At 42.7% G+C, this 23,899-nt stretch overlaps 5 protein-coding genes across 5 annotated transcripts; 4 read left to right on the top strand and 1 right to left on the bottom strand.

Moving 5' to 3' along the window:
• Positions 1–7,762: 7,762 nt before the first annotated feature.
• On the bottom strand, positions 7,763–10,093 carry LOC131885028 (uncharacterized). The gene is made up of 3 exons (XM_059232952.1): positions 9,904–10,093; positions 9,687–9,796; positions 7,763–8,184 (listed from the first exon to the last, which is right to left on the bottom strand). The coding sequence occupies exons 1-3, from the start codon at positions 9,950–9,952 to the stop codon at positions 7,852–7,854; spliced, it is 492 nt and encodes a 163-aa protein (XP_059088935.1). The 5' UTR covers positions 9,953–10,093; the 3' UTR covers positions 7,763–7,851.
• A 651-nt stretch (positions 10,094–10,744) lies between these two features.
• Positions 10,745–12,400, top strand: LOC131885015 (uncharacterized). The gene is made up of 2 exons (XM_059232936.1): positions 10,745–11,260; positions 11,352–12,400. The coding sequence occupies exons 1-2, from the start codon at positions 11,252–11,254 to the stop codon at positions 12,249–12,251; spliced, it is 909 nt and encodes a 302-aa protein (XP_059088919.1). The 5' UTR covers positions 10,745–11,251; the 3' UTR covers positions 12,252–12,400.
• A 268-nt stretch (positions 12,401–12,668) lies between these two features.
• Positions 12,669–13,546, top strand: LOC131885204 (endocuticle structural glycoprotein SgAbd-8-like). Its single transcript, XM_059233162.1, has 2 exons — positions 12,669–12,822; positions 12,898–13,546. Exons 1-2 carry the CDS (start codon positions 12,814–12,816, stop codon positions 13,444–13,446), a joined length of 558 nt encoding a protein of 185 aa, XP_059089145.1. The 5' UTR covers positions 12,669–12,813; the 3' UTR covers positions 13,447–13,546.
• A 1,132-nt stretch (positions 13,547–14,678) lies between these two features.
• LOC131885150 (pro-resilin-like) lies at positions 14,679–16,316 on the top strand. The gene is made up of 2 exons (XM_059233090.1): positions 14,679–15,055; positions 15,128–16,316. The coding sequence occupies exons 1-2, from the start codon at positions 15,047–15,049 to the stop codon at positions 16,130–16,132; spliced, it is 1,014 nt and encodes a 337-aa protein (XP_059089073.1). The 5' UTR covers positions 14,679–15,046; the 3' UTR covers positions 16,133–16,316.
• Positions 16,317–22,108: 5,792 nt separating this feature from the next.
• On the top strand, positions 22,109–22,951 carry LOC131885148 (larval cuticle protein LCP-17-like). The gene is made up of 2 exons (XM_059233087.1): positions 22,109–22,192; positions 22,260–22,951. The coding sequence occupies exons 1-2, from the start codon at positions 22,184–22,186 to the stop codon at positions 22,830–22,832; spliced, it is 582 nt and encodes a 193-aa protein (XP_059089070.1). The 5' UTR covers positions 22,109–22,183; the 3' UTR covers positions 22,833–22,951.
• The last annotated feature ends 948 nt before the right edge of the window (positions 22,952–23,899 follow it).

Raw genomic sequence — 23,899 nt, forward strand, 5'->3', positions numbered from 1 at the left:
TCCTCGACGTCGCTTACCGTCTTTCGTGTCCTATGAACTCAGACTTGAGTCTTGAAATGTGAAAGTGACAGCCTTCGCTCTACTCGGCGTTTCACATCTTCTGACCCTAAGCACCTTTATGGTATGGAGATGCGATTACCATGGATTTGTGGGTGGATGTAGGTACGTGCAGTATCCCTTCAACACTTAATTGATGAAGCTCATCTCTGTGATCGCCCATAATTCTATAAATAAGAATCCAAGGTCGTCCTTCCTTTTTAGAGTCGAGATCTCTAGACTTTGTAACGCACCCATGACAAATTTGATCTCATTAGTAGTAATGGACACAAAGAAAGTACAAGTCAAAAATGTAAATCACTTCTATTCAAATTCAGCCAATTGCCCTTCATTTATTATGATGTTCCATTTCCTTTGAGTTTTTGCCAACCACTAGGACATTCTAGTGTCACATACAGCCTATTGTGTGTTGACAAATCGAATTCTTCACTGTGATCCCGGCGGGACTCGCCAACTCGGGAACCCAGTTTAGCCGACATCCTTTTATGCATAAGCATAAACTGCCACGCATTTCTCTTCAAATTTTGGCCCAACAATGCACCCGAATATCTACGGTTCACTCTTAATACATACAGAACACTCACTATCACGCATGCCGATCTTGAATAGCGCTCCAAGATCATCCAATTGACCGAAGCCTGAATACCAATCCGCCACCCGATCCTGACGACTCGACGCTATGGCAATCAAATGCTAGTTTGGATGTGTACCATTGGGTTGCAGCGAGCGAATGTAGTTTATCCTTATTTTGGCAAGACCAATGGTTTTCAAAGCCAATAGTACCCTTCCATTCCTATTAACCACCGAGGATCCCAAGATGCGTTCCTTGTTCCATGTCTTACTGAAGGACAACTGAATGCAAGATTGGTGATCATATTAAAGCAGATGGCCTTTCAAAATAGAAACCGACTATCAAATGAACTACTTTTGTAAAAGGGTAAAAACCTATATGCCGCAGGTAAGTAGTTTTATTTAGAAAGCACAATACATTTAGTAAACAAACGCTATTGTTTACGCTGTTTTTAGAGTCAATTTGCAAATCATTGGAGTACAGACGGTGCAAACAGCAGCGCGAGGTCTTGGAAACCTGCTATCGATGACACCAACTAAAATGGTTCGACAAAAGCCCCATGAGATTGGAATCCAAGACCAAGTCCTCAATTGGTTAAGAAGGTTCATAAAGGTTCATTTGTGGTAGGGAAGAAATTAGTTAAGGTGGGGAATCCTTCAGTGACCTACATGAAGTCAAGTCGGATGTTCCTCAGGGCTCCATTTTAGGTCCTCTCGGTTTCACCATCTTCATTGCTCCATATCAGGAGGATACAAAATTAGTTTGTGGTAGGGGTAGGAATGACCAAAATTCAGGTTTTTTTGGCTCAGGTCTTAGATCAAATCTAGTCATGGGTTGCCAAGAGTAAAGCGGTATTACAGAATAAGATTCTGCTCTGTGATCTTTAGGTCAACGCTTTTGAACACTCCACTTTTATATTACATAGGTCAGTCAAGACATTCAGCGGATCTTGTCTATGAAAGATTTTTGTGTAGTTTTCCAAAATAATGGAAAGTTCGATGAGCATATCCAGTTGAAAGTTGGCAAAGCCTTTCTAACGTGTGGTTGGATGGATATATATGTTGTAAGGAAGTCGGGGAAAAAATAATGTAACTAGGGTACCATGAGTTATCTTGCATCATGATTTTTAAGGCAACGTCATCTATATGCCATACAACACATACAACAGAACGTATACATCATATGTACAATGTGTCTTCACATTTAAGTGTGGTTATGAAAATACGCGGTTCATATACATATGTTCTTTCTCTCCATCAAGTTTCCCTTAAAATTCTTGTTACGTGGTGTAATTAAAAGAGTCTTCGGCCAATCCCTCAAAAACGATCTGCATGCAGGATAACCATCTACGACGGTTGGTTAAACATTGCGCTCTACTTGAGTAAAATGATTCGGTGAAGGCAATAAAAATGTGTCTTGTCCAAATGAGGAAAACTTGCCTTGGGTTTACATCCTCCATCCTCTACGTCAATACAGGGTGGTGGTCTTTGTCGCAGATGGAACACTCTTCACTTTGAGAGTCGGGCTGAGCCATGAGGACTTGTTTCAGTCAATTGGCGTCACTTGGTTGCGGTGAAGCGCTTTACAGATGGGTTCAGACTCGAACGTATTTGCTCAATGGCAACGTACGATGAGGCAATATGGTTGATTATAGTCCATTGGAAAGTGAAAGATGCACCTCCATTGAGAAGCTGAGGGAGACTCTTTGGGCGATGGATGCACATCTGATAGGATCGATTTGGAGAGAGAACTTCCTCAAGTCTTCATCTGGTCTGGGTGGCCCATATTGTCTTTGTGGGCTCGTTCCACAAATCCTCTTGACTGTTCCTCATTTTCTTCCCAATTGAGAGGGAATCAGGGTGTATACTTTGGTTCATTTCTCGCGTGGATTTGAATCAGTGTGCCACTTTCTGTCTCAATAGTTGTGCCGAAGAGCCACTCTCACGTTCATTGGCTGTGCTGGATAACTCCACTTCTCATGCGTCTAGCATGCTCTTACATTCAAATCAGACATTTTTGAAAGCCTTTACCATTATTCGGACCATTAGACATCTTTGAAATGTTCAAAACATTTCAAGGGCCAAACCAGTGAGGCTTGGCACATACGTACACTGCACAGAGTAGACCGTACAGTCATGGATGAAGTACACATGGCGTACAATACGTAACAGAGATAGTGAGCAAAAACCATGCTGTATAGACAATAGGAAAGGAAACAAAAGCTTTTTCGTTCAGCTTCCTGGAAATCCTGGCTCTTTTTGCCTACTATCAAGATATGTGGAACAAAAGTGGACCACCACTCAATACATTGGCGCCTTGGATGCAGTTTTGCGTATGAAGAGGACGCAAAGTACGTACTGTTGTTGGCGCATACACACACATACTTCCCACAGGCTTTGAGCACGATCATGACAAGGACAAGGATGATGATTAGTGTATGCATGGTTAGATCCCAATGGTGTCCGACACACCCAAGCGTCGCGGCCTCATCAGTCTTGCTTGTGGTATTGTTTGATTGGCTTCTTTCGTCAGACAATATAAATCAAATCTGTTCTCCTCCCGTCAACTTGTGACCGCACTGAGATGTCCATTTCCTCAGATATCGAATATTTGGTGGTGAGTTCGTTGACATTGATGGTTCACTCGTATTGCACTTGAGTTGGGGGCCCACAAAATTGCATGCCAGACTTAATAACACATGTACTGCCTTGAGGTTTCTCCGTTCTTGTTTGAAATTGATTTCTTTGTCAAACCAGTCTGAGTGGGATCCTCTTTTATCCCAGGCTGCAATGTGTTGAGCCCTGGGCCTTACTGGTCACTAAGAAAGGGTTTGTCAGCCAATTGTTCATTTATTTTGCTCAGGACCTTCGCCTCAACTAGGTAGCTATTTTGGATATGGACGGCCGACTGTTTCAGTCGTAAGTAAAGGGTCCGCGTCTTTTTTAAATAGAAAATCCCAGAGATCGATTGGCGAACATACACAGCAGTTAATATTTCTCCTATTGTCATGTGAAAGATGGTAAAAGTAGACCTTCGTCGAAAGTACTGAATGGGTAATGGCGTAGATCGTGTCGCGAGGATTGTTGCATGCCATGACCACCATTTCGTCATAGCCCTTTAGCTTTCCTACACAGTTCTGCGAGAACATGTAGCTCCATAATTGTGGCAGCAGGCCCCTATTGTAAGCGAGTAGTAGAATACCGGTAAAAGCATTGGTGGAGGAAGTTGTTGTTGTTGTTGGCGACCAAGGTCCCACTGATGTGCTCGTGCCCTTCTACCAAACGTCTCTCCTCTTGATTGTCGTCGTTTTCAAGACCACATCCCTCAACTTGCGTGTGGATCATACATCATCAAGCGTCCGTTGTTTGCAGTATTGCAGAACACCGTCGTCGCCACCACTGCATTACTACTAGTACTTGTACGAGAAGAACTGCTGCTACTATTACTTCCTCCAGTTCTCGTACGACCGCCATATCTGGTAACTGAAGTATCTCTCCTATCCTGCGGTTCTGTCTTAGTGGGCCTGAGGCCGTAGCACCTCCCTTGGTAGATTCTCTCAAATCGCCGTTGTCACCGTCGTCGTACTCCTAAGTCAAGCCCCAGCTTCACCCACCACACTGGGTCTCTTTTTTTCTTCCTTTCATTGTGCTCATGCCTAATTTGTCTTGTGGGACCATACAATGCGTCTCCATGTTAATATGTCTCCCCCCCTCTCCCCGACGGAAAAGCACTGGAAATCTCGGAAGGAGAGAGCATTTTTTATCATTTTCAATTAAGATTTGAGCTCCTGTTAACGTGTCCAGCGAGTTAGCTCAGTGTTTTTTTGTCCTTGTCAGCGGACTTGGTTTTTAAAAATTGACTTCCCAAAGGTCATTTGTCACTGGGTGATCCAAATTGTTCTCTCCACGGTACCTTTTACGGTCTTCTGACTGACCTGTAACGACAAAATGGTCTTTTTCGCCCCTATTGTACCCAAACTATGACGATTTTACGGTCTCTTTGAGAAATGACGGGTGCCAAGAACTAGTGAGATTAATGGCGTTTCCAGCTTGCAAAGGCATCATCATCGTCATCTCAAGGCCTCAAGCTGGCTCTCGTGGGGTTTCCCAGGTGAACTCCGCACTCGCCTCAATCAACCACCAGCTTGCAGTCCATCAATATCCGTCATAGGATATTTGCACAGGCCTCAAATTCAAAGGATTAGCATTTTCCATCGCACCTTTAGCACTTGAGAGCCGTTTCGCCCCGATTGGCGCTAGTACAGGCAGCCCGTCAACCAGTCCACTAGCTACGTGTACGCAACTAGCTAGCTAGTTCTGTATAAGTAAGTAACCTTACCAGTCTTGATGCAAAGACCACGTTTGTTCGTTCATTCGTATGTACATGGAACTTGCCTGCTTGCTTGTACACGTACCACGTATGCCAGGGATATGAGGATAAGCACTAAGCAGCATAGCACGCACACAATTTGGGGATGACGAGAGTTAGAGTCGAGATTGTGTGCGTGTGGGTTTTCTATGGCGCTTCAAGGCTCAATTCCATCCCAAAAGGCCGTTTTCCACAAAGTGTCCTGTGATCTCAAAGGCTTTTTTTTCTTTTTCTTCTAAGCCGCGAGAAAATAAAATAGAGTTGTAAATCCAAGCCTAAGCAAAGGCGGCCTCAGTAAACCTGGCGACAACAACCAGCCAATCAGCCAGCCAGCCAACTAACTAAACCAATCAGATCAACCCCCCCCTAACTACCTACCTATCTAATAGGTACGAGTGCGTACTGACATGAATAAAATCCCTCAAAAGCACGGTGTTATCCGATATGAATGAATATGTGCTGCATCTAAGAAATACTAGTTTCAATCCGCATGACTGGCCTTCCGGGACGTGCAGATGGTTTGAAAAATGCTGCTTTTTCGCACTGTTTTTGCCTCTCATATCTACAGAATGTACCGGTACTCTACGAATATGAGAGCTTAGAAGTGGTCTTTGGCAATTGAAGCGACTTCTCGACAGATGAAGGCGAAGTTGGATGGATGTTATTTTTGAGGCTGGGCTGCATGCTGCGAGTTTTTGATAAAATTTGCCAGTTTCAATTCAAATTCAAAAGCCCCAAAAGTTGGAACGAGCGCCATCAACGTACTGGAAAGTAGCTTTTGAGTAATCAGCCATGGCGGAATGTGTATCCATTTGAAGGGGTATGCTTCTTGCATGTTGGCAGTTGGTTTTCTTTCATCCTTAGCCTGGCTTGCCTGGCTTGTCTTGCTTGTCTTGCTTGCCTGGCTTGCCTTGACATCCCCGGTGTCCTAAAAGAGGGGTCTGAGTACGCAATACCGAGGGCTCAAGGGAGTAGCCCAATGCCTCTTGCAAGTATGCAGTGGGAGTACAATGGGCTAGAGCTTAGTGTCTTTGTACACGGGCAGCTCTCCTGTTAAGTAGAAAAGTCAGTCATTTTATTTGTCAAGCGCAAATCTGAATTATGGATATTTACACAAGCACCAAGCTGTCAGAGTTAAAAATAAACTTGGAACCTTCCTCAACTTGAAGAAGGGGTAAAAATTGTGGGGGAATTTTGGCGAATAATCTTTCTGTTTGGACGGCCATTTGTGCTTGAGCCGCCCAATTAGTTTTGCACCAGGATCATGGATCACTTTGTTTGCTTCACGCTCAAGGGAGGTAGCCCATAATTGGACCAATTCTTTTTCTCTCGACTGCTGGCTGGCTGCTGTGTTTTCCTTACACTAGTAAGTGAGGAGTAAGTGTTGGTGAGAGAATGGTCGAGGAAGATTTTTGGGTCGGAAATTAATGATGAAAGTTACTTCTTCAAGTTTTGCTGCATTTTCGAACCGCTTTTTGTCCAACTTGGATCATTCGTCTTATTTTGTAGGAACCCTTACCCCGTATGAGATCTTGGGTTTTCTCAAGTTTTGAGAACCTTTCATACCCTGAACAATTGCACCATAAGTGAGAGTCCATTCTGAGACCAGCCATTTACGACCACTATCTTGTGCGAATTGGAAGAGGAATCATAAGATCGACGGGAGGCAAACTACGTAGAAAACATACCCATATTGTATCCAAAGTCATTTGAATGATCTTCGTTTTTACGCTAATTTTTCGCCCTTGCCTACCCTGCCTACCCTTGTCCTTGGTCGATATTTTTTGTTCTGCCATCAAACCATCAAATGGTGAGGATTTTTTGACAATGCATCACATCGAGCTCGGCCATTCTGACCAGATAATCCCAATTGGTTGATTCTATATGCTCATGAATCACGGAGGCGAAGGAATTTCGGACGAACGAACGTTTGATATTCTACGGAAGTTCATCTCGAAAGCGATGTGTCAAGTTGAACCTCGAGGAAGTGACCTGTCGGATTCGGGTAGAGATTCCTTGGAATTCTTTCACAAAACGGCCTTGACTCTCTTTCGAGTAGTGCGTGTTTTCTTTCATTTGTCTTCCTGGGCGACAATGTTGAGAAAACATATGGTCTGTCGGATTTCCATCTAAATAATTGTCGCAGGGTAATGGAGCCATCACACATAGTCAAAGTAGCATCATCCCAAACGTTGAATCCAACAACATTCCACATTTGGCGAAAGTTGCGAAAACCATTGGATCTTGGCATCGCAAACCATAAGCACGTTCCCATCACAGATTGAGAGAAACACAGACTGACTGAGTACTGAATGAGTACTGAATGACTGACTGACTGACTGACTGACAGACAGACGAACTTGCCAAAAAAAGAGAGAGTGAACGAACCTGGTTGAGTCTCTGAAAGTGAGAGGCAATTCTCGAAAGGGATTGTGGGTACATAGATACGTGGGTGTGGGCGTGCAGGCGTTTCCATTAGTTTCCAGGGGTGATTTATGAAAGAGAATCGACGAATCAAATAGGAAACTTCTCTTGTGCACATTGAAAGGTTCCTAGGAGACTCCTATCTTTTTTCATCTCCAACTGAAAGATGGTAATAATGATCCAAATAGGCAGCCTTCCCACCTTAGGATTCGTGGTTGGGGTCTCAATTTAAGTGCGACCAAGCACAAAATTCGACTGTCAAAGACGATTTATCCCGCTGGTAATTTTATGAACACAGACCAAGAGACCGTCCTGGTAACGTATTTCGTTCTTTTCCGTCGCTAAAGTCGCTCAAATATTGGTTCTATTCCTAAACGAAAACATTTTAGACCATACAAAATGCAAAACGTATTCCAATAAAGGTGTTTCATTTAGTCGAAGAGCTCCTCCTGAGGTTGCGTGATCTGACTCAAGTCCCAAAAATCATCGGAAGAAGGCTCCACCACGTATTCCCCACTGCCAATTTCAATGCTGTGCACAATGTGCTTCGGTGATTGCTTCTCTTGAACTCTTTCTTTGACTCGTAAATTCTCGTGATCTTCCATTGGAAGCTTCAGTCTATTACGAGCTTTAATTTGAGCGGACAAGCGTTGGTTGGTCCTCTTCAGAGTGGCGGCAGCGCGGCCCATTCGAAAAATACGGCCCAATTCCCGTCTCACACTTTTCTCGCTCAAAATGGCTCGGAACAGGTGAGAATAAGCACGCTGAAATATTTATGTCATTCCAATTAGACCTCTCACTTAGACACCCATGGTTTATAACGGTGCTTAAGCAGTCTCGGACTGCGAAGCAACCAAAAGAATGGCTGAAAAGAGCAGCCTATCGGAATATTAAGATTAAGACTAGTTTTCCCTTTCTTTGGAAACAGAAATGCTCGGAAGACTTGGTTGGATATAAGCTATTTGGCCAGTGCTTCAAATGTGGCTTTAGATGGGTTCATTGTTAAGTATTTCATCAATTTTGGGTAGATATGGAAAGAACCGGATATTGAAAATGAAGATGAGGAAAGAGGTAAATGTTTGAATATCTCTTCAGTCACATTTCATCAAAGAAGAACATCTGAGGTCCACACTGGACCAAAATCTTCGATTCAAATTAATGCGTTCCTTTTCTCTAAAGGTAAAGGCCATTCAAATATGAATATCATGAAGGAAATAACGAGGCAAAAGAAGTTAGGATTGCATCTACTGATAACCAGACCGAGTCTGCAAAAAGAACACATAGTCATTTACTGAAATCGGGCTCTTATTTACCAAGAATGGCAAGCAAGTATTCTAAGGTAAAAACTAAATCGAAAACTGTGAGTGATACTGATTTTCGAGTAAGCCTCATAAAGCCCTACAACATGCTGCATATTTCTTCTGATACTAGAGACTATGGTAAGTGTTTGTGTTTGGCTTCATTTTTCCCATACCTTCCTTGGCCAGATTGCACTTTAATGTGTCCCATTTGGACACATATAACCGACCCATATGACCGAATTCTTTATGCCATCATGTCTGGCATTTAAAGTCCACCTGAGTCACTGCCTGGGTTGGGTTCACCATTAAATGATGACAAACACCTACGTTGGCCGAGTAGATGTTGTAATGTCATTTGTTCCGACATACCAAAGAAACATTGGCCTTTGGCAAAGCCTTTCTTTAGCAATCTAACCACGTTTTAAAAATACTGCAAAAGTTTAATTCAAGATTTCAATACATAGAAAGGCCCATAAACTTCTTGAGAAGAAAATCGGAAAGTGTTCTTCTTGATAGTAGGTTCGAATTATCTTTGACCATTTGTTGCCATTATGGACATGTTGAAGTACAATCTAACCAATGTATATTCAACAAAGACTTTTAGAGACTGAATAGGGAAACATTCGTGATGGTGCCTTTGAAGTTCTAAGTCAAAGTAGCAAAACAAATGTTTGAGTTAGTTAGATAAGTTTGATTTTGCAATGATCCTTGAAGCAAAAACAACATCATTGAAAAGCAAGGAAATCTATGAGGATATTTTGCTAGGTATTTCAATTTTGCTGGTGAAGAAAGACTCAAAATCAGGTATTCATTTCCATGGGCTGAGGAATGTATATGTCATCATAACTCAAAATGATCGGGGGTTCGTCCAGCCTAGAGTACCGTCTTCAATAAACAACGTACAGTCAGTTACTTGGATCACGGACTGCACATGCTGTACATGTACATACTCATCCAGGCCTTACCACCATGGTTGGGTTGTTTGCCTCAGACTCCAATTTCCGAATCTTGTCCGTGTGTTTCTTGCCAAATAATTGATCCTGAGTGTCACGAATGGATCCGTAAAGGTGGGACTCTATACAGAAAACAGCCAATTATTCTGGGTTCTACCAGAGGCATGCCATCATTTTGAAGCCTTCGAGCATCGTTTCAAGCCAAATCAAAGTGAGGAATGGGACTTACTTGGAATCAGGGTGGTCAAAATGATCAATGGTAAACAAAGTCTCTTCATTTCGTAAGTGATTGCATGATCTTAATCGGATCGCCGCAAGGTGAACATGAAGATCGAGATCCACTCTCTCGAAATTTTGCCTACTACTTCAAGCATATCCCTACTTCGAGTAAGGAACGCTTCACCGAACATTGGGATTGGCAAGCAGTTCTTGCAATGCGATTAGCAATGGTGATCAAATTTGTTTTCATGCCCCGGAAGATCGGTTTACAAAACATTCAGTATGTGTGAAAAAATCTCGTCTCTACGGTATATGGGTCAAGCGAGAATTTCCTGCAATGCAGACATTCACCAGGAAGTCAGATGTTCGCGCAGCTCTGTCTGCTCACTCTACGTACAAATTCAAGTTCAAGTTCAAATTCAAATTGTATCAAGTTTCTTCCCCCAAAAGTCGCTGAGCCTTTTAAATCCTGACGGATGCACAATGACGAGGAATACATTCCACCGACGAGATCAAAGTCAAATCGGATCATCTTGGTCAGTTGATCACACCTGACAATGTTGCCATGCTGTTGTTCGTTGTTCAAGGGACAATTCCGGGACGGGATCATGTCATCTAAATACAGTTCAAAACCGGACAAGTTGTTCTTTGGAATCCTCTCTATTGATCATCATCTATCATGCATCATTTGGGGAATGTTCGCCAACTAACCGGGTTTGCCCACAAGAGGCTTGCTTTTCGCTCGAATCATGAGTCAGTCAAAGTTTATGATGTGTGACCACTGATTAGACTGCTATTGTATCTGGTCTTGGGACAATGTGGGTACATACAACAAAGACAGCGAGAGGAGACTCAATTGATGCTGAGACAAGCTGTCGACTCTTCTCTCGTCGCCCTTCAAGGACCTGGGTGATTGACGCAAATCTTCCGTAAGCTGACCACTGGACCCGACCCACTGAAATATCAGATCACCGGAGAGATGCCAATTGTTGCGCCTGTGGGCAGGGAGGAGAAGCAAGAGGATCTGGAAAAGAAGGAGGAGGAGGAGGAGCAAGAGGAGGAGCAGGAGGACAAGAAGGAGGACAAGGAGAAGACCGGTAACTATTCAGAGTGTTTGGTCGTTCAAGATGATACACCAGGTAAAACCTGATTGAAATCTACTGAGATCTGGAGAGTGAGGATGAATTGTGTCTTATTGGAGCAATGTATAAAAGGCAATAAAAAAGTGATTCCAACCATCATTTCATTCACTTCCATCGGAGAAGCAACAACATCATCACCACCATCATCATCAACAATCCTCTATTTACTCTCCATATACCACCGCCCTCCCATCAATCTACCACCCAACAAATACCATGAAACAAGTATGAGATACTCTTCCTTTATGGTGTTGCCACTTTATCCAAAGGTCTCCTCCTTTTGGAACTGTTCCAATATTGTCCCCTTTTTTTCCAGTTTATTGCCTTCATTACCTTGGCCGTGACTCTTGGGTCTGGTGCTCACATTCGATATGTGAGAGACTCGGGCTCATATGCTGATGCAGGTGCCAACTCCCGATCTGGTCTCACCGTGGCGCCTGCCGAGCCAATTGCCATTGTCCGATCTGTCTTTAATGGTCCCACTGGCGATAATCCAGATTTTGATTTCTCCTATGAGGCCGAAAATGGTATCAAGCAGGAAACAACTGGTTCCATGAAAGAGGTCGACGGTGCTGAGGTGATGGTCATGAGGGGTAGCTATAGCTACATCGATGAGAATGGAGATGATGTGCTTGTGACTTGGGAAGCTGATGAGAATGGTTACCGGGCCAAGTCGGATATCCTTCCTATTGCTCCTGAGATTCCATTCGAGGACCAAGCTATCGCCGTGGCCGCTCAAATTCGATTTGCTCAAGAGGAACTAGCCCGTAATGCCAATTCTGCCTCTCAGGAGGATTATTCAGGTGCCAGCTCTCAACAATCTCAAACATTTGCGGCTCGAACCACCACCAACTACGGAGCTGCCCCAACCCCTGTGATCTCACCTGCACCCGCCTCCACTGCCGCCCCCTTCCGTGCTTCTGCTCCTGCATCAAGCGGTTATACGTCTGGTAACGCCGTTGAGGACATCCCCACTTATGAATCCAAGCCCGTGGTCCAAGAAGTCCGTTTTGTCGAAGTAGCTCAACCTCGTCGCCAGTATGAGCCCGTCGTAGAGGAAACCCGAGCCGTTGAGCCTGAACCCTTAAACCGATACCAATCGCAATCTCAGGTCACCAATGGCCGCTCCACCCGCACCTTTGGAAATGAGCGTGTGTCCCCCGTTCAAGCCAAATCCCGTTCGCAACCCGATTACATTCGATACCTCCTCGAATAAGCAGCACCACGACGACTGGTTCCTCACTCAAAACGAAAGAAAAGATATTCGTTCACACAATGCAAGATCCGCTTATAACACTGCAAACGTCTTATTTATCTACTATGTATTTATCCAGAAATGCAAATAAAGTATCAATGCAAAGTTAACATTATGTTGAGCCAATCGTAGAAATCAGTTGCAATCATGACAATAATCAAAGGATGTGGATTGGGGCAATCTAGCGTGGAGCTACACATTATCGTCTTCAGGAAATGGCCAGCCAGCCAGTATAACGTTGAGATCAACTGACATTGAGATCGATCAAGTGTACAAGGTGTTTGGGGTGCGTGAGTGTTTGCCTTGTGTTCAAGGAAGCAAATTTCATTCAAATTTTGTACAACAATTCCCAAAGGTACACCACCCTAAAATATTGTCGCCAACCCAATCGTTCGCCAAAGCGTGAGATTTTTCCTAATATCCAAGAGTATAAAAGAAAAAAAATCTCATCTCAACTCTGTCATTCGATCATCAGCCATTTCTCTATTCATACCAACATCTAGTGTACTCAATTCCTTCAAAAATGACTAAGGTAAGAAACAAAGCAGTCTATGTACACACGGCTACGGGCCTATTTATCATAAGCCTCCCAAATCCTTGCTTCCAGTTTTTTGCTCTCCTGGGTCTCATCTCCATTTCCACGGATCTGGCCTCTAGCCGTCGCGTGTCCCGCCAAGTGCCGCCGTACAACGGCGTAGCCGGGATCGGGGAACCGATTGCCATTTTGAAGTCGGATTTCAATACACCGAGTGCGGAAACGCCAAACTTTGATTACTCTTTCGCCACTGAAAATGGGATTCAACAAGAAGTTTCTGGTCAACTCAAGCGTGTTGAGGATCACGATGTGATGGTGATGCGTGGGAGTTACACCTATGTGGATACGGATGGTCGGGATGTGTTAGTCACCTGGTATGCCGATGAGACTGGGTTTCATCCAACGTCCGACAATCTACCCGTGGCGCCAGCCATTCCTTTTCCCGAGCAAGCCGCAGCTGTGGCACAACAAATCCAATTTGCTGCCGCTGAGGATCAGAATCGTCCCGTGGCAAGAGACTTCAACAACTATGGCAATGGTTTTCCAAGCAACCGTCAGTTCAATAATTTCCAGAGTAGGTCCGGTGGTTTGTCAGCTTTTACTGACAACTATCAAGGTTAACTTCGAGACATCTCATCGTGACTTTTGTTACGTATTGTTTATGAACTGTTTATCGTTTATTTTTCTGAAATCGTTGTGAATTAAATTGGTCCAGGGACTTTGGCTCGAAATCAATACCGGGTACGGTTATTACCCAATCGAAGCAAACGAATTTCATGCTCTTGTTTACTAGACTTGGGTGGAGTTTCAAAAGGGAAGGAAGCAAACATTTAGTAATTCAAAGTTGAAGGTTAATAGATCAAGCGTAATATGGTTTTAAACTTGGAAAAGTCTTGATTTTAGAAATGCGTAACAAAATAAGCGTTCATCAAGCCCATTATCACAAGGTATATTCTTTTCAACTGGCTCCGCTCAATATGAAAAAGGCAAAGAAAAAGTACATTGGAATTGACGTCTCGAGAGTTTTATATTAGTGTTATTCTCTTTTGTGAACAAAGTCAAACGCCATTGCCAGAGGAAGAGGTGGAGGATTTGGAGCCCGACTATCTTTGAATTAGAATATGTCCCACTTCAATGGATTGGAAGTAGATCTTTTCTGTCAGCTCAGTTGTTTTGTCTCATTGACAATTCTATCCAGCGAGAGTGCATTCCAATGAGTCTGGGATGGGTATTTCCGGATGTTTTGAGGATCTCAAAACAATTCGAACTGAGCGTTTCCAGATTATTTTGATGGTTCTCATTAACCGGAACTTCTCAAAGACTGTATAATGTGTGTGTCTATACACTCTTCTGTCGACATTTCGAACTTGTCGAATAGAGCCATTGACCCACCAACGAATTTGGTTAATCACCCAAACTCGTCTCCGAATTGGACAGACCCTCATCAAACTTGTTACTTCCCTGGACTATTTCGCATTAAAACACCTCACAATGAATGATCTGACGTGTCAAATTTTATCTGGCCTTTATCTTTGGGCTCACTAAGTTGGATTTTGTTATCCAACGAAACGAGTTTGGACGTTGAAGTAGTGCAAGGATGATCTGAATGTTATGAGGCCATCCGCGGTCAATGACGGTAATTACAGATGCTCGCATTCTGACGCACATCATTCACTGTTACAACACCTCCTGCTAGTCTCTACTTGTCTCCCATGCGCGGAAGTGTTGCTTTTTGCTTTGAGCTTCTCGTTCAGTCAATCGTTTCTAATTCGATGCCTGTCGGAGTGGGTTTCATGCGTTTGATGGTCTCACAAACTTACAGCCCTCGAGGCTTTGGTTGGATTCTCCCCACAGTCCATGCAATGTGGTCATCTTCGCTCGGGGTTCCCCAAAGAGCAAATGGACGAGCGCAGGCCCCATAGCACTCCATATCCAATGACCTGCAATCTTCCAAGTCAGGTAACAGCGGAAGTGACTCTGACGCACAAAGTGATACTTGTTTGAGAATCCAATTTGGCGTATGGGGTTTTCAACCACCTCAGGACCGGTAGTCATCTTCAAGTAAAGACGAGGTCGTCGATTGTAACGACTCTTGGCTCACACCGAGGACCTACCTTGATAAAGGGATGTGCTGAGCTTTTCTTCAATACAGTTTGTTGAAGGTGGTTCGAGAAGCAACATTCTACAGCAACAACGGAGTTTAGCCTAAATAATATCTGGCATGAAATTGGTGAGTTGTAAATGTGGTCATTTTAAGTTATAACTTCAATCTTAACGTTAAAAATGTTATGTTCTACTTCAGTTCACCTCTATTGCACTGGCCCTTATGGCCTCAGCTCTCATTTCTTCTGTCATGGGAGAGCAAGTGCTCAGAAGACGGGGTCGAATTGTTCGAGTTCTGAAGAGTCGACGAGGACGAGGGAGCAAATTTGGTGCACGACTGGCCAAGGAAGCTGTTATGCAAAATCAGAACATTCAAATCGAGGAAGTCCCAGCTGGTACCTTCTCTTTGGAAGAAGTTAGATCCATTGGTTCTAGATATGGACCTCCTCAGCAAAATGCAGTGCCCGTGAGTTCTTATGGATCACCAGAACAATCTCCAATACAAACACCCTCTACCAGCTATGGAGCTGCTGCCCCTGTACCAGAAAGGGTTGCATCCTCAAGCTATGGATCTCCTCAAGTTGAACCAGAACCCATCCAAGCTCCCTCCAACAGCTACGGAGCTGCTGCCCCTGCACCACAAAGGGCTGCATCCTCAAGCTATGGATCTCCTCAAGTTCAACCAGAGCCAATCCAAGCTCCCTCCAACAGCTATGGAGCTGCTGCCCCGGCACCACAACGGGCTGCGTCCTCAAGCTATGGACGGCCACAAATTGATTCCCAGATTGCTTCTCCTAGCACTCAATCTTTAAGTCGACAATCTCTTGGTGAAGCCAACCCTGTTGCTATTTTGAGATCCGTCTTTAATACCCCAGGGAGTGAGGGCTTTGAGCGTTCTTATGATTTCTCATTTGAAGCAGATAATGGCATCTCTCAAGAATCTTCGGGCGAACTCAAAACCATTGAGGATACAGAGGTGTACGTAATGAGAGGATCATACTCATACACAGGAGCCGACGGAGCCGACTATGTTGTCACTTGGGTTGCTGACGAGAATGGCTACCGTGCTGATGCAAAGCACTTGCCAATTGCAGTTGAAATTCCATTTGAAGATCAACGTCAAGCGGTGGCTGCGCAAATCCGATTTGCTCAAGAAGACAATGCAACTGAGAAATCTGCATCCCAAAAATCCTATCAGTCCTAGAAAACAAGAAATATTGCAATATGTTGGGTCAAAACCTCTGGCAGGTCTAATTATTTATCAACGAAATTGTTTCCACTTTTCATTAGTTATTATGATTGATAACCTGAGGCATTAAATTATTGATATCTTTAAAAATAAGATACACAATTGAGCCTTAAGCTCAAACTCTTATTTAACCGAGTTATATAGATTGAGGGCAATTTGACTCTTCTGAAGCTTATTTCAAGAGTTATCAAGTTTCTCCAGTCTTTCCAATTCCCCCAAGATAAATTTTTCAAGTCCAATTGAAAGATTTGAGTTCCCTAAAGTTCGAACCAGGATTTTTTTGAGTAATTCCTTGCCGCAACTGGGAAAGGCATAAGATGACTTTTTTATATTTTTAACTAGCTTTAGATTCACATAATATCTGATCAACCGACGAATTACGTAAACATGAATTAGAATTTGAGTCTCTTGCTAGCCATTGAATATATGGGTTTTATCTGGATTTTGGTCAAAAGCCTATCCAAATTTGACTTAAAACTTGCTGGAACATCAACGTCCATGTATTTCTTATGAATGTTTGAGGGGAGCAAATTGGACAATGACGGAGCCCAAGGAATTCCTTGAAGGCTTGATGGTGCTCTCAAAACGCACTTCAAGCCTTTTCAGGTCACTATGTACAATTGTCCAGAAACCCTGGGTTGGGACAAAGCTCATGAATGCTTTTGAAAACGTACTGTATCAGATACCCTTCGTACCTTCTCTGAATACTGCACAGTCCCAACTTTTCTGGCCTCTCCCAATGCGAGAGCTCTCTCAAACTTTCAATGTTCTTTCTTTGGATAGTAGGGAAAGCATATTCGAGATATGATTGAACAATCGACTTGCACAGAGTTAACATCAAGGTACTATCTGTGGTCTTTACCGCTCGATATATCACGGACTTCTTGAGATATGGACTTTGAACGGGAGCAAAAATGTATTTCTCCTAAACCGTACATTTGATTCCAAATGAGCAATTCATTCTTTTTTGGTTTGGTTTGGTTTGTTTTTTTCACGGTTTTTTTTTACCACTACAGGGAATGTATTCCCCAGTATTATTGAAATGAAAGGTTATAAGTATTATTGAAATGAAAGGTTATAATTCGTGAATTTATTACCTTTCAATCTTTATATGATATTTCGTGTACCAACGAGTTTGAGTTGGCAGACCGAGCTAGTCATTGAATGTAGGGTTGATCTGGAATGCTATCTAAAAATTTGTCCAAGTCTGACTTGAAAGATGCTAATGGATCAACAAGGCCTACGCATTCCCTACGAATATTAGAGGGAAGCAAATTAAACAATGAAGGAGCCCGAGAAAGAAGAGAAGTGGACTTCATTGTTCGAACCAGCCTGGTTTCTCGAGGACTTGAAGGTGCTCTCAAAACGCACATTAAGCCTCGACGCTCACTAGAATTGACCCTAAATCCTGGGTTCGAACAAAGCTCATGGATGCTTTTGTAGACGCACAGTATCAGATACCTTTTGTACCTTCTCTGAACACTGTACAGTCCCAACTTTTTTAGTCTCTCCCAATAAGAGAGCTCGCTCCTGTGATGTTCCTAGTGAAACATCTTTGGACTTGTTCGAACTTTTGCAAACCTGCTGAACTTATTGGAGCCCAAATGGGTGAAGCGTATTCAAGATGTGGTTGAACAATCGACTTGAACAGAGTTAGCATTGTGATGCTGTCTCTGGACTCAAACGTGCGATATACTGCAACTGCATATGCTCACCGAACTTTCCATTATTTTGGAGGACTGCACCTAGATCTTTCATAGACGAGCCCTGCTCAATATCTTTGCCTCCATTATCTACGAGTGGAGTATTCAAAGGAGTTGACCCGAGGGTCATTGAGCGGAATTTCCTTCCATTCAGGGCCATATTGCTCTTAGTAACCCAAGAGTAGATTATTTCTAGGTCCTTTGCAAGGCTACTGGAATCTTGGCCATTCCTACCCGAAACTAACTTTGTACCGTCAGCATAAGAAGAGAGACTGGCAGTAATACTAAGCTTTTGAAGAAGGCAAAAAAACTAAAAAACCTAAAATGGAGCGCTGGGGAACACCTGACCTGACATCATGTATGTCAACCTTCACTATTTGCTTCCGAACATGAATGAAGCCTTTCATCCAATTGAGAACCTGGCCTCGAATCCCAATGTCATGAAGTCTATTCAACAATAGGCCATGATCTACTTTATCAAAAGTCTTGGCAAAATCAAGATAGAAAACATCAACTGACTCGTGTCTTTCCAGTCCCTCAATGACCTGCTCTGAATGCTCAATTAGTTGGTAACCGTGCTAAAATGTGCTCGGAACCCGTGCTGGTTAGGAGGAAGGACTTCATGGACTTCAAGAATTTCAACAAGTTTGAACTTCATGGTCTTCTCAAACACCTTCGCAATATTTGAAGTGAGAGAAATCAGCCTATAGCTACTGGGGAGCGACTCATCTCCCCCTTTGAAAATTGGAACAACATGAGCAAACTTTAGCGAAGAGGGAAACTTGCCCAGGTCCAAGATGCAACGCATCTTGAAACTGGAATGGAAACAACTTGGTTCACCCTCGATCAAAAGTGTTTCTTCAAATTGGCTGACATGGTGGTAAAAATACCCTTTAAAGTTTTGTTGGAAATTGCCAAGAACATCTTGCCATTTTTCTCCCTCAGAAAATCATGGGGAACAATTTTGATTTTATTGCTTTATGAAATTCTACCCCACATAAAAAACTTATATACCTAAAAACATTATAAAAGCAAAAAAAATCAAAAACCTACCCCATGCAGCCCTTTGTGGTGCAGGGGCAGCAGCTCCATAGATGTTGGAGGGAGCTTGGATGGGTTCTGGTTCAACTTGAGGAGATCCATAGCTTGAGGATGCAGCCCTTTGTGGTGCAGGGGCAGCAGCTCCATAGCTGCTGGAGGGAGCTTGGATTGGCTCTGGTTGAACTTGAGGAGATCCATAGCTTGAGGATGCAGCCCTTTGTGGTGCAGGGGCAGCAGCTCCGTAGCTGTTGGAGGGAGCTTGGATGGGTTCTGGTTCAACTTGAGGAGATCCATAGCTTGAGGATGCAACCCTTTCTGGTACAGGGGCAGCAGCTCCATAGCTGGTAGAGGGTGTTTGTATTGGAGATTGTTCTGGTGATCCATAAGAACTCACGGGCACTGCATTTTGCTGAGGAGGCCCATATCTAGAACCAATGGATCTAACTTCTTCCAAAGAGAAGGTACCAGCTGGGACTTTCTCGATTTGAATGTTCTGATTTTGCATAACAGCTTCCTTGGCCAGTCGTGCACCAAATTTGCTCCCTCGTCCTCGTCGACTCTTCAGAACTCGAACAATTCGACCCCGTCTTCTGAGCACTTTCTCTCCCATGACAGAAGAAATGAGAGCTGAGGCCATAAGGGCCAGTGCAATAGAGGTGAACTGAAGTAGAACATAACATTTTTAACATTAAGATTGAAGTTATAACTTAAAATGACCACATACACAACTCACCAATTTCATGCCAGATATTGTTTAGGCTAAACTCCGTTGTTGCTGTAGAATGTTGCTTCTTGAAGCACATTCAGTTAGCTCTTGAATATGAATTATGATATCACCTATTTCAATGCTGCTTAGTTACCTCGGGCTTAGTGGTCCCAATTTAATCGTTTTTAGCCCCAAAATGCCCTGGTTATATGGGGATTCAATTTCCTAAAGATTTAATATCGATTTTCAATATCACAAATACAAAAGATTGTTTTTCCTGTTTTTGCATAGTCTCACAATAGCTAAAAATGCTATATAATGTCACTTAAAACTTTTAGTGTAAAAGTGCAATCTTTGGAAATGTGTTTTACAATCATCATGTGTACACTTAGTTATGCATTCACTTGAATTCTGAAGACAATACATACAACAAACAATGTCATAGATTTTGTCATTTCTTGAAGACTTTGTTGAAACTAATTGAAAATAGTATGGTGAAACACCATTCAATGAAGTCGTCATTGAGTAATAATGTCATTGGGTAATAATAGCGACTAACAGAGTGGTGATGGCGTCAGAACGAGGCGCCAACGAGTCCCAAGACGGCCATCAATGAGTAGACAAGCCCAAAGTTAGAGGCCCGAAAGAAGTGTAGTGTGCAAATCAAGAATGTAACAACTCTAATCAGGATTCCTGAACATTAACCGCAATAGAATTGGCACATAAAGAAATGTACCCCTTTAACAAGTCAGCATCCCTGCTAACCCAAAAATTGCGCAGTCTCTTTTGATTTCCCCCACTAAGAATATGCCGATCATTGAATTAACATATAACCGGGGCATTTTGGGGCCAAAAACGATGAAATTTGAACCACTAAATCCGATGTAACTAAGTAGCGGTGAAATAGATGATATCGTACATAATATTCAAGAGCTAACTAAATGTGCTCCTAATTTACATGGAGTAGCTTTTTGAAAATTTTAGTTTTTATTATGTTTTTAGGTAGGTAAGTTTTTTATATGGACTAGAATTTCATAAAGCAATAAAGTTAAAGTTATTCCCTACGACTTTTTGAGGTAGAAATATGCCAATTTGTGTTTGGGAATTTCTCTGGAAACTTGAAAGGGCTTTTTGAACANTGATTTGAAAGCAAAGCTTCACATGTTTTCGAAACATATTTCATTCCTCTTTGTTTAAAACGTTTTGATATTTGATCTACAGTAAAGGTTAGGTTTGCTTACTTGAAACTGGATTGGAAACAACTTTGTTCACCCTTGATCAAAAGTGTTTCTTCAAATTGGCTGACGTGTTTGCTAGTGGCCATTGACACAATTGAAGCGAAGAAAGGACGGACTTGCAGAGTTTTTGATTTTTAGAGTTGAGCTGATCCAACAACGAAAATTGTTCAACAATTAGTTCTCTTCAAATCTCGAAAGAGAACAAGCATAGTTTGAGCATTACCGAGTACCGTCCTCACTTGAACTTATGTAGGTACATACTTGCACCGAACATTGCTTACAATGGTGTGTCATGAACCAATTAAAAAACCAGTAGAATGGACTATGTTTACTTGAGGCAAACTAAACAATTTGAATCAAGGAGCTAACATTCCAGCCATGTATCGCTTTCCATGCCGGAATAATGGCTCACTTTCAGTCCTCACTTTCTAGTCAACTATTTTATTGCCTTTACCTTCTTGACATTTTTCTTGTTTATCAACAAACCTCTGCATAATGTACATACATCATATTTTATCTTAAAGTTATTTTTACGCCATGACATGACCAAGAGTTGCAAAAAGGTTATTGTCATTATTTTCAAGGGACCCCATTATGTTGGCTTTTTTCGTAATGTGAATCATAATTGTCGAAAACGGTTAGTTTGGTAACTTTCTTTGGGTTCCTACGTACCATAGTGCAAGAAGACATAGGTTTATCAAAAAATCAAGCAGAATCCAAGATCACAGCAACAAATTCAAATTAACCATGAAAATTTGAAATCGAGCATCACATTGAGAAATAAAAAATACTCAAACTACCACTACTATTCCAAACCATGATTTTAGTTCACTGCCTATCGAATTATGGTCTCCTGATGAGTATTTAACAGAAAGGAGCTTCATTTCCATCTGAACGATTGAACAGGGCAGAAATGTTCAAGTCAGTCCAGGGACGCACAACGTGACTCCTCGGCGCTCGATGTTGCATGCTCGCAAACGGAAAGCATTGGCGATGAGTGGGGCGATCGTTAGGTTGCTTCGAGTTGATGGTTGCCGACAATGTTAGGTTGTTTCGATGACGCAAACTCGAGCGTCATATCTGGCATGCGTCCCACAGGTGAATGTAAGCAGTGGTTGGCAACGTTTTCCCCTTTAGGGCAAGGAAGAAATGGCCGGTCGGTGAAAGAAGTGGATCAGAAATTGTCAAAATTGAATGAGCTGTAACTCAGGTTGTGAAGGAAGACAGGATTTTGACAAGAGTATATAAGAGCATCCCAAAATAACCAGAGGTATCAGTTGATCCCTTCTTGACTTCAAGAGCACATCTCATCCCAACCATGAATAAAGTAAGCCAAATTGTCAGCCTGCCAAGGGATGCTAGTTCAATAACATGAGACCAAAATCTGTTTCCAGTTCGTCGCCGTTCTTTCCTTTATCGTGGCTGTGGCCTCAGGTGCCCGCATTCCCCGTGACTCGGGATACTCCCAGAGTGGATCCCAGAGGGGCAATGCCCAAGCTCAAGCTCCCATTGGTATTGTCTCTTCAGTCTACAATGGCCCCACCGCCGAGTCGCAGAACTTTGACTTTGCCTTTGAGACAGAGAATGGCATCCGGCAAGAGGCCACTGGAGAGATGAAGACCATTGATGACACCGAGGTGGTCGTGATGCGCGGCAGCTACACCTATTTGGATGCCGAGGGTCGTGATGTGACCGTGACTTGGGAGGCCGATGAGAATGGTTATCGTGCTGAGTCTGACATTTTGCCCGTGGCCCCAGAGATCCCATTTGAAGAGCAACGCCAGGCTGTGGCCGCTCAAATCGCCTTTGCCCAACAAGAGGAACAAGCCGCCGCTGCCTCTTCCACTTCCAACAGATACGCCCCTGCTCCTGCCAACAGCTACTCTGCTGCGGCTCCGGCCGCTCCCACCAGCCAATACGGTGCTGCTTCTCCTGCTCAACCCACATACACGCAATACAACTACTAAATATTGAATGGGATTCAATCAAAAAAGGATGCAAGAGGTGACTCTTGAGTCGCCTTTTTCTGGCATCTGCAACATTTTCCCAAACTCTATACACTATGGTTATTTATTAAATATATGAATATCAATGATTCTCTCTGCCATTGCTTGCAAAACTTCAGTTTCGTGAGATGTATTCTAGTGATGCAGTAGTATCAGTCTCTTACCGTGAGAGAGGGCCCTAGTTCAATTCCCCTCCCAGACATTTGTAGGGGGGGGGGCCTGTTACTGAAGACGTTAACCTGGTTAGATCGCACCTGNAATGAGGGAATGACCGTCCCTTCTGGTTGGGTGAGATTGGAACTACTGACCCTAGCACCAACAATTACAATGATAAATGATGATAAATTATTCACTCCAATTCACCCTTGGAAGGTCACGTCCATCCAGGGAGAGCTGGGCTAATGCTAACGGAATACTAGTTTTCAAATCTTTCTCGCCATCAAAGCGAAAAGCCGAGTTTTCAAACTTTAACATAAAAATTCATTGGACTCTTGGTTGACAATTATGACATCACAGTAGAGCAGTTTTTATTTTAAGTAAGTTTTAAGTGACTTTATTTAAACTATATCAGCTTTTTCTGCATGCTGAATTTCTGAAGCACGTTTCCGAAAATGCCATCTTGTGATAGGTTTTCAGTGGATTAATATATTAAACATAAATTTCTCTAATGATGTACAGTTTTATTTACCAAAGTTGGTTCTTGTATTTTTTAACAAGAAAAGCGAAACTAAAAATCTCCGAATTTGAGCAAATATCTTTAAGTGTTTTGGGTTCTACCGTGGGCAGGTATGGCTAGATAAAATGTAGCTTGCTTTTTTACTGGACGAAAAAAGAGGGATCAATTTGTTAATGTATGCAATTACTAAGGGTCGAAAAAATTATTTGTTATTTTGGGCAAAATAGTAGTGTTAAGTTGTGAAAATCAGCCAAAAAAGTACCGAAAACGTGAAAAAAGTGGAAAAAATTGTAAGAAAGTTTTTGTTCAGTTGTTCTAGTATAATGGTGGTTTTTAAGGTCAAAATTGCTTG

This window comes from Tigriopus californicus, chromosome 8 (genome assembly GCF_007210705.1).
Source record: "Tigriopus californicus strain San Diego chromosome 8, Tcal_SD_v2.1, whole genome shotgun sequence".
Classification (NCBI taxonomy): Eukaryota; Metazoa; Arthropoda; class Copepoda; order Harpacticoida; family Harpacticidae; genus Tigriopus; species Tigriopus californicus.